This window comes from Stegastes partitus, unplaced genomic scaffold (genome assembly GCF_000690725.1).
Source record: "Stegastes partitus isolate 25-593 unplaced genomic scaffold, Stegastes_partitus-1.0.2 Scaffold835, whole genome shotgun sequence".
Taxonomy (NCBI): Eukaryota; Metazoa; Chordata; class Actinopteri; family Pomacentridae; genus Stegastes; species Stegastes partitus.
In genome coordinates this window covers 195327-205337 of record NW_007578566.1, presented here as the reverse complement: position 1 = coordinate 205337, position 10011 = coordinate 195327, and the positions used below count along the sequence as shown (strand labels likewise).

At 40.8% G+C, this 10011-nt stretch overlaps 1 protein-coding gene across 2 annotated transcripts in view; it reads left to right on the top strand.

The window, feature by feature from the left end:
* The window catches only part of LOC103365389 (C-C chemokine receptor type 3-like), a 19677-nt gene extending 9923 nt beyond the window's left edge, over positions 1 to 9754 (top strand). The window contains exons 1-3 of one of the 2 annotated variants that reach the window (XM_008292818.1): positions 2790 to 2885; positions 3100 to 3299; positions 7460 to 9754. In XM_008292818.1, the coding sequence (XP_008291040.1) occupies positions 3121 to 3299; positions 7460 to 8315 (1035 nt within the window). In that variant the 5' untranslated portion in view covers positions 2790 to 2885; positions 3100 to 3120 and the 3' untranslated portion in view covers positions 8316 to 9754. Of the gene's footprint in view, positions 1 to 2789; positions 2886 to 3099; positions 3300 to 7459 lie in introns of those variants that run through there. The other variant, XM_008292817.1, reaches the window with a different exon arrangement.
* Positions 9755 to 10011: the final 257 nt, after the last annotated feature.

The following is a 10011-nucleotide window of genomic DNA, read 5'->3' as shown; positions in this document are numbered from 1 at the left end:
TTCTATGGGAGCCAGGGCTTTTTGGAGCCAGCAGCTAGCGGACGTAGTGATACTGCAGGTTTTTGACACTTCCGGGTTGGCTTCATTTTTCAGGGCCGGTTGCTACGTCCATCTTTTATACAGGCTATGGTTTGAGGTGCGCCTTAAAATACATCCACGGGTCTGTCTCCAATTCACTCAAATGTTGTCAATGAATCTATCAAAAGCTTCCAAAGCCACAACATCATCATCCTGGCTTGCCCAAATAATCTAAAGGCACAGTTACGTTAGTGTAGCAGGATGGGCTGTTTTGTCCTCCCTCTATCTCTCTCTCTGTCCCTCACTGCTCCTGTTTTTATTGGTGGGCGGCGCTGTAGGAAAGGTGTGTATTCATGCGCCCCCACGCACCTGTGTTTCAGTGCCCTCTCAGCATTGGTCATGTGGCGGCTGCATCGTGGCTTTGTGCCGTCTTGTTGGCAGCTGCTGGGCACCCTGTGCTGTGTAAACGGTAAGCACGGCCTCCTTTTTCCACCGATCACCAGCGCATACAGCCTGCTCACATGTATTGTGTCTGCAGCGCGTCGTGCTGTTGGCTGGTGGTACCGCTCGCCCTCTGCTTTGGACCGGCTTGTGGTGGTCCGTGAGGAAGGCCAGCTCCCCTGTACTGCCGCTGCGCTTTTCTAAAACTAAGTTTGTGTGCCAGCTTTGCTGTGCTTTATTTCCAGCTGCAGAACCGGCAGCATCACGACTCCCAGTTCCCCCACTCCAACTCATAAGTATGGGCTCTGATTATTTATAAGATCCTCACACATAACTGCACCTAACTATACATTTGTGTATTTATAGGCCCAGAGCCACAGTGTGCGGCCTTGTTGGAGCTGGCCGTCATTCCCAACGGGGCTGCTGTTTTAAAAGCTGTTTTCTACTGTTTCTAAACTGTTTTTTATACTGTTTTCTACTGTTTTTAAATTGTTTTTGTGCTGTTTTCTACCGTTTTTAAACTGTTTTGTGCTGAGTTTTATGCCGTTTTGCGTTCTCATTTTCCTTTGCCACGTTCTGCGTAGTTTTGGTTTCGTTTTGTTGTGTGCGCTCTTTGGTTCTCTCTCCGCTGCTTTGTGACCCGTTGTGGTGCCACCATCACCAGCGGGTAGGATTGTGTGGCCACCAAGCGGAAGTGGTGCTGGGGTTGCGCCATCCTATTGTTTCACTGTATAATAAGTTCAGTGATTGTTTTTCATGAATTTGTTACCTCCTTGAGTTTGGTTGTTTTTCTTTCCTTTTGCAAATTTAGTATTTTTGTACATTTCTTTATCACATTTGCTGTTGCTGGCTTGATTTGATTCTGGTTTTTTGTGTTGGACAGGAGCTGTGGGCCCCCAGTGCGTGCCAGCCACATCCCCAGATGGTGTTGGTGGTGGTGGTGGTGTCCCCTTCCCTTGCTGTGAAGTGAACTCTGGGTGTCTTTGGTTCGGTGTGTCACATGGTGTTTTAAGTTGAGCCCCATTTTTCCTGCTGCCTGCCCCGGTAAGCCCCAGCCCCAGACCCCTGTATATTCCGTTTTTTTTTTTTTTTTCACCAGCAACAGTTCATCGTAAATACTTTTTAATGGTGGCTAGCTGCCTTTTTATTAAAATTTTGTGTTAGAAATAAAATCACAAGTTGGGAATCACGTCTCCAGCTTTCATTTGTGAACCAAACCTGTGTGACCTACACAAACTATTTCCTGGGGTGAAACTCCCCAGGTGGCTTTGTCTGCAACTCTTAAGCCAAAAACTCTACCATCCTGCCGCATTAGTGTATGTAAACTTCTGACTTTGAAGAGCCTCATACAAATTTTCTCTTATTATTGTGGCATTTAGCTAATAGAAATAAGTTTGGTAATCCTAAGTGACCTAAAACAGGAAAAGTTTAGTCTGATTTAATGTCAGACAGTGAGAAAAAAAAAGGTTCTCTGTCTTTTATCTACAGTGTATGTGAACTTCTGGTTTCAACGGTATACATGGACAATGACTGTCATCCCAGTGTGACTGTTGACATACCTACTTGCTTACTTCATGTGTATGTGGAGGATTGAACGGCATGTCCACTAGAGGACGATTACAGCCTAATGAGCGCTGTCTTAAAACAGAATATCTTACTGTTGCACAGCGCAAACAGAATGTCACTCCCCAGAAAAAACATTCAGTTGACAATAACCAGAAGCATAAGGTAGCTGAATGTTAAAAATAGGTGTGTGGAACTGAACATGCGAGCATTTGCTGCATCAGTTATACACCATAATTAAGTCTTTTTAATTACCTCTGTCTGTGGGACTGTTCAGACTAACACTTCGTTTAAAAACCTACCTTCCACATTCATGTCATTATCACTGGCCAAAGGAAGAGAAAACAGGAAAAAAACAACCCCACAACACAAAACGGAACCTGTCACAGAACATTATCTACCAGCCTAGAACCCCATCCAGTCAGATTCTTGGTTTCACACTTTCCTGGTAGCTTTACCACTGAGTAACCTAATGGGTCACTTGGTTCTTGCCAAATGTGTGGAAATATTCTCTGTATTTTTCTTCTTCCCGGCATTGCTCTTCTAAATTCTCCTCAGACGGTTACTTAGCGAATGTTTCCATCACATTATATTATGTCACATATACAGATGCTGCTGCTCTGCGTGGACACAGCGTTAGTTCAGGGAGGAGCTGTGTTCAGAGGGTGTGTTACTGAGTTGGGTTGTTCACACCCACACAGTCATGCACACAAACACACACACACATGCGCGTACACACACCCACATGCGCACACTTCCTCTAGCTGAATGTCTCACTCTGGAGTGGCTTGAACTCTTTAAATCAGACAGACTGTGGCCTTCAGAGTCAGACAGCAAGCAGAAACTCCTCTGCTGGCCAGGCGGTAAGTCAGCTCAGCTCACAAACATCTGCTTTTTTTTCCCAGGCTCTTCGTGGTTTCTCAGTTAATGCTGTTTTCTTAGCTTAAACAATTTAACAGCCATCACATGCTTGAAAATATTTCAAAAAGGCTCAATCATTTTGTTGTTTGAAGTTTATTCTGACTGCATTATATTGTGGATGCGGATGTCAGATGGCTACATTTGTGTCTGTGACAGATTTTCCTGCTAACCTTCGAGATGAAGATGGCAACTACAACATATGATTACGACTATAACGACAGTGGAACAGAGGAGCCATCCATACTATGTAATCGGGACAGTGACAACCATCTGGGAGCTCAGCTGGCCACCCTGTACTATTTTATGTTCGTCTTCAGTCTCCTTGGCAACGGGCTGGTCCTGGTCATCATCCATCGGTAAGCGAACAAACAAATCTCTCATCCTACATGAAAGCTATATGTGCAGTTTTTTTAACTTCATGCTAACTGCTCTCACTGCTCTGCAATGTTCAGTCTCTCTTTTAGCAGTGAAAATGGTATTAGGAAATAAATGGTGCTTTTTGCCATGAAGTCCAGGAATGGATCACTGACCGCTTCTTATCTAAGTGGGAACGATTATTGTACCAAAAACATTGACTCATCTCTTGTGCTGCTACTGTTTACTTCTATCATTTAAGTAGTACTCAGCTTCTGCTCTCAACTTTTGTCTTTTCTGAGGTTGTCTAAAAAAGCTGACATGTCACTGCGCCCTTCCTCTTAGCCACGATGACACTGTGAATGAAAGTTGACAGTAATATAACAACTTGAACTTTAAACCCCAACAATGCTGTTTATCAATGCTAAACATATAACATGCAGCAAATGAAAGCTGTGTGCGTAAATCGCATTATGCAGTTTAATATAAATGATTACCTGGACTTCACGTGGGCAGACAGTAACCGCCAGATAGGATAACGAGCTTTCGTGATGATTGATTGATCAACGCATTGACAAACTGATCCGTTGTCACCAGCATTCGTTTCCACTTAATGCAAGCCAGTGCACGGAATGTACAGCTGTCCTCAAATGTATTCATACCTTTCCATTAAAGAAAAGGCAAAATTCACAATCGTCACTCAAATAGCTACAAACTGAAAAAACTAATAATAAATAAAAATTTGTTAAATTATAATTTAGTGAATTAAGACATTGCTTTTGAATTGTAGGTGGGAAACAAAACAAAACAAAACAAAAACTGCCCTGGACAAATTAGTCAAGTCAAGAACTTTATTGCCACATGTACATGCACATGTAGTTTGGTTGGGAGGAATTTTTTGTGCAGGGCTAAAAGAGCTGCAGAGATGTTTGTGTATATATATATATATATATTTATATATACACAGGGTTAACATTTATATACACATAGAAGAATAAGGTATGGATTTATATACAGTAAAAAATAACAAGTTATGGACGAGATAAATAACTAAAAACAGAGGAAGCGTGTACAGCAAACACCACAGATATTGCACAATAGTGTTGTGAGTCCAGTTTTACTTTGTATCTGCCGTCAGTCTGACTGTGACAGGGAAGAAGCTATTGTAGAAACCGAGTGTTTTTGTCTGAGAAGAGAGTGAGCTGGGTTGTATGTGTCTGTGATGATGCTATTGGCTTTTGTTTGCATTATTTTGTGTATAATTGGTCCATGTAAGGAAGGTCAGCCCTAGCAGTCCCCTCTGCTGTCTTCACCAACCTCTGGAGAGCCTTCCACTCTGCCTGGCTAGTGTTTCCACACCAGACTGATGCTAGTGGTGAGGATACTCTTCACCAGCCCTCTGTAGGCCAGTGTGTGGTCCAGGGCAGTCCAGCTCAGGTTAGCTGTTAGTTCAAGGCCAAGATACTTGTGGTTGTCCACCTTCTCCCCTTCAGTCCCTTTGATGGAGAGGGGCCTCATCGGTGGGGCCTTCTTCCTGAAGTCAACGATGATGTCCCTTGTTTCGTCTACATTTAGAATGAGGTGGTTGTCTCCTCCATAAACAACTGTGTTTTTGACCACAGTCCTGTTGCCCACCTCATCTCCTCCCGCGATGATTCCCAGGATAGTAGTGTCGTCAGCATATTTGACGACGATGGTGTTGTCCTGGGTGGACACAAAGTCATGCGTGTAGAGGGTGAATAGTTTTGGGCTGAGGCAGCAGCCCTATGGTGACCCCGTACTGACTGTGAGCACATCAGAGACCTTTCCTCCCATCCTTACCACCTGAAGTCTGTCAACAAGAGGATGGGAGGAAAGGTCTCTGGTGTGCTCACAGTCAGTTTAGAGTCAAATTAGAGCACTTTGCTGATGAGCAGTGGACCAGAATACCTGTCAACAGGCGTAGAAATTTGATTGAAAGTTACAGAAAACACTTGATTGCAGTGGTTGGCTTAAAGGGTTGTTCAACAAAATATTAGTTCACGGGTCCCATCATGCTTGTTTTTTTTTTGTTCTTTTTTCTTTTTTAATACTTCTGTTGAACCACAATTCAAAAGCAATGTCATGATTTTCATTACATTTTTATTTCTTATTACTTTTGCTAATTTCAACTAATTTCAGTGACGGCTGTTGTTTTCCTTCTGTAATGGGAGGGTGTGTCACTAAGTGAACATTCTGACAGGAATTTAGAGATTTTGAGAATATGGCAATCATACTTTGTCATCTTCATAACCCTTTGCTTAAACTATCACAATTGACAGTGATATAGCCACTCATATCACATTTTAGTTTGTACCTTTTTGAAACGTTTAAAATAAATTAAATAGAGAATTAGTACAGTGTTTGACATTGTACCCACCCAAGCAGTCGAGCAGTGGAATCTCCTGGGATGTGACAGCAAAACACAAACTGAAATACAGTACACCATAATGCTAGCAATGGTAGTACTAATAGGGATAATTAGTTAAGTTTAGTTATGATTATGATTGCATTTGTTAATGATTATTTGGGATGCCAGTGTGTGGCATCCATGTGCCCCCCAATAAATATAATGATTACTTCTGGATGTACTTTTTTTTTTTTTTTTTTAAATCTTCAGTCTCCAAGAATTTTGACAGAAAACACTGGTACATTCTATCTAATTCATTTCTGTTTTCAATTCAGTTCTATTTTAAAGCATAACACATCATCTCGAGGCACGTTATTTTGTAAGGTGAAGATCTTACAAAATTACACTAGAAACCCAACAAATCCAAAGTTACGTCTGGATTCCGTATTAGAAAGCGCTTTGCAACAGTGTTCCCTCAACATTTTGCCACTAAATTCTTCCTAATCATAGAAAGATTTCAGGGAGTCTGATTTGGCAGTAAAGGAACTTCAGAATATTCTTCGTAAATAAACACAATTTGCACATTTCTCACAGGAGACATTTACCAATAAAAAAAAATCATATTACATGTAATTCTAAATACTTATCCTCACGTTATTGTACCTTTATTTATATTCATAAACCAAAAGAAGTGCTGTGAACATAAATATACCATCTGCAGCATTGTTGTAAATGTCAGCTACTTTCTGATTTATTGGCATAGATGTGCTTCATATGCCCAGATGTGGATGAAATGGAGATAGACTGTTGCTCCAATCTCATGCTTTCAAGATTTTTCTCCAAACTGATTTTTTCAGTAAGAATTTTTCCTCAAGATGTTTTCTATGTGGATTTACAGTATATCTGTAATGATTATTTATGTCCTTTCATGGGTTTTCTTGGTATTATGGACAGTTGGTGTAGTAATGTATCTGGTGAACTAATCAATTTGATGATGGGTTTGAACCAAAACATCCTTGTGCAGACTTTCTAGTTTGTTTTATGAATCAATTTTGAAGTTTCAGCATTTTAGAGAAGGAGAAAAGAGCGTATCTTTGATGTACTGTTCGTATGTTGTTTGTCCATCACGAGAGTGATGGACAAAAGTGTTCTCTGATTTGACAGCCTCGACATCCCATTGACTGGATGACATGGTCTGGCTCATGATTGAGACCTGTTTTGTAGGGTTAGGATAAGGGGTAGGGTTTGAGGGCCATTCCACGCTTAAAGTCGTGGAACAATGGTGATGCTGTTTACTGCTCTACAAGAACCCCACCTGACTTCCTCTGTCCCCCACTGCCTGCTCTTCATGCCTTTTTAACTGCCCCCTGGGGACAAATAAAGTTTTTTGAATCTGAATCTAAAGACAAGTGCCCTAATAACTACAGCTACTAGAGAGCTTTGTCTCTAGTATGTATACAGATGTTGGTTGGGGACTTCCTGGGAGCACAGCCTCAGAGTACAATGTTTTAAAATGGCCACAAATTTACAGCGTCAATGTCAGTAAGTTAGCATGTTGACCACAATCACAACAAGATGAAACAGGAAGAACTGTGTATAAAAAATGTTCCTATTCCAATATGACCTCTTCAAATATCAGTGAGATTTACTTCACTGCCAAGAACCAATCCATCGAGTCACTAATTTTACTCAAACCATCAGAAGTCACAGAAAAAAAAAATCTGTCGTAAAATGTTATACCGTTGAAGTCACTGTTTAGTTCTAACAACAACTTTCTATCTGACCACCCTGTAGGTTTGAGAAGCTGACCACTGTGACCAACATCCTGCTGCTGAACCTGGTCTTGTCCTCGGTGATCTTAATGGGCAGCCTTCCTTTCTTGGGAGCCTACATGCAGCTCTCCACCTGGATCTTTGGTGACGTTATGTGTAGGATTGTTGGTAGTGTCTACTACCTGGGCTTCTACAGCTCTGTCCTCTTTCTAGCTCTTCTGACCTTCGACCGACACCTTGCAGTTGTCTACTCCTTAGGTGCGGCACATGTGAGGACTCGAAGGTATGCTGTGATCTCCTGCGCCGTGGTGTGGCTGGTCAGTGGGTTGGCGTGCATCAGGCCCATGATTCTCCACACCACATTTTTCAATCGGCTTGACAACAAAACCTACTGTGATGAGTCTGAATCTGACATTCCTGGTATTGATAGTCATCAGCTGAGAAAATCTGGATTTTACCTTCAGATTTTCTTCTTGATCTTCCCTCTGGCTGTTATTGTCTACTGCTATGTTAGGATCATAATCACTGTCATGTCATCTAAGATAGTTACCAAGTTCAAGACAGTCAGGCTGATATTCATCATTGTGCTGTTGTTTTTCATTTGCTGGACTCCCTTTAATATTGTAAAGGTGATCCATGATAGAGCCACTGACTGTGAGGAAGGACAGAGACTGGGCTATGCACTTCAATCCACTCGCACCTTTACTTACTTTTACTTCTGCATCAGTCCCATCTTCTACACATTTGTAGGGAAAAAATTCCAGAATTACTTCAAACAGCTGCTGGCCAAACGCTTCCCAAGCTTAAAGCGTCACATTTCTGTCAGTCAACACAGCAAAACCAACATGTCCACAAAAAGTACACCAAATATGCTTTAGGCCTTTCTCAGGACTGACATGTGTTTAACAAACCATGATTTGACAAGCTATTAAACAAAGTGCCGTCTGAGTTTGTGGGGCTTTTTTTGGGACAGTCAAGGTGGAGATCAATAATGTCTGCCTACAATTTTTCTTGCATTCAGAAAAAAGCATAAATAAATAATATAAGCCATGCTTTATAACAATTTCTTGAGATCTAAGGTCCTTTTCTGCCAAAACCTCCTCAAGCTTTACTTTCCCAAGAACCAAGGTCCCTGGAGGATTTGTGATTTGCATTTCCACGGTAGGGTCAAAGCTCCAAGAAGATCAATCAAATTAGGCTGCGGATGTATTTAAAGTGCAATGCGTGATGGTGTGAAATGTCTTGGGCAGCTCAATCCTAGTTGTTTTTAGTCACAAGCGCACCTCTTTTGATATCAACTATATTCCTGTTATCCACGTTTTCAACCAAACCAAAAGCAAACAGAGAGAAGTAGAAGTTGCCGCTCCATCTTTGTAAATGCAATATATATAGACTTTCTGTCGTTGAACAATTACATTTGCCTCCAAAGCAAGAGAAATGTGTACACTGAACTATTTGCACATGATGCCTTAGTGATTTGCAAGGTTTGTTCTTGTTTGCCGTCTGGATTACAGTAAATCTTCCCAAACTGATTTTAGTGACTTTACTCTCCACTAATCAGGGTTTGATTTATTAAGCTCTAAGTCTGATGAAGGTGATAAACATTGGACTCTTCTCTAAACCCCATCTTGTGTTCAACAGCAATGTTTTCTCCCCCCAGCGTATGTCAGCTACACACCGTCTGAGCCTGCAAAGTGCTGCTTGTGACTATTGATTTTGCTCCAATTTTAATCAGTGTTCTTTATGTTATTGCTTTTTAGAACATATTTATTAGACAGGTTTATAATGAACAATGTTTTTTTTTGTAAAATTGCTATTGTATAATGTAAAAAAAACTGTTGATGATAATATATTGTGATGATTCATTGTTTGTCTGCTTAGTCAGACCTTACATGATGCCAGTTTGAACTTGGAAAGAAAACAGTGAGGAGGCAGCACCAAAAAGTGTTGAAGAGCTTTGCGGCTGCTTAGTGTTTGTTTCATTTGGCCGCTGTTTTTGCTTGTGTAAATCAAGTACTTCATTAAATCAACCCCCTTTGTATTAGTAGCCTACAACAGGCGGGGTGAATTTAAATCATTTCTAAACATGCTATTACGTTTCATATTTTTTTGTATACATGCACTTTATTTGTTCAGCCAATGCAATTATTTTTGTACATGCATTTGTTATTATTGATTATGACTATTATTACATATGTAAATACTTTCGACACATCTGATTGTCTTTTTTTTTTAACAAAGACAAATATTTTCTACACATGTAAAATTGTTTTTCATGAGCTTTTTCTTCAAATAAAAACAATCTCAGTGGCATGAACGTAACAGTCTGAGGTTTATTTATTTTACAGGTTTACATCTGTCACATTTAAGAAATCAGTTTACAAGCTCCCAATCTTACTGCACCTTATTTGGGCCATTAAATACTAAATATCACCACTACCGTTGACCTTCAGTAGAAACTACAGAAGAAGTAATCAAAAAACAGGGTCCTGTGCTTGCATGCAGCATCCTGTTGCTGCTTTTAGACGACTTTACGGAGCATCCGGTGTAGAGAGTACGACGAAGAATCACTAA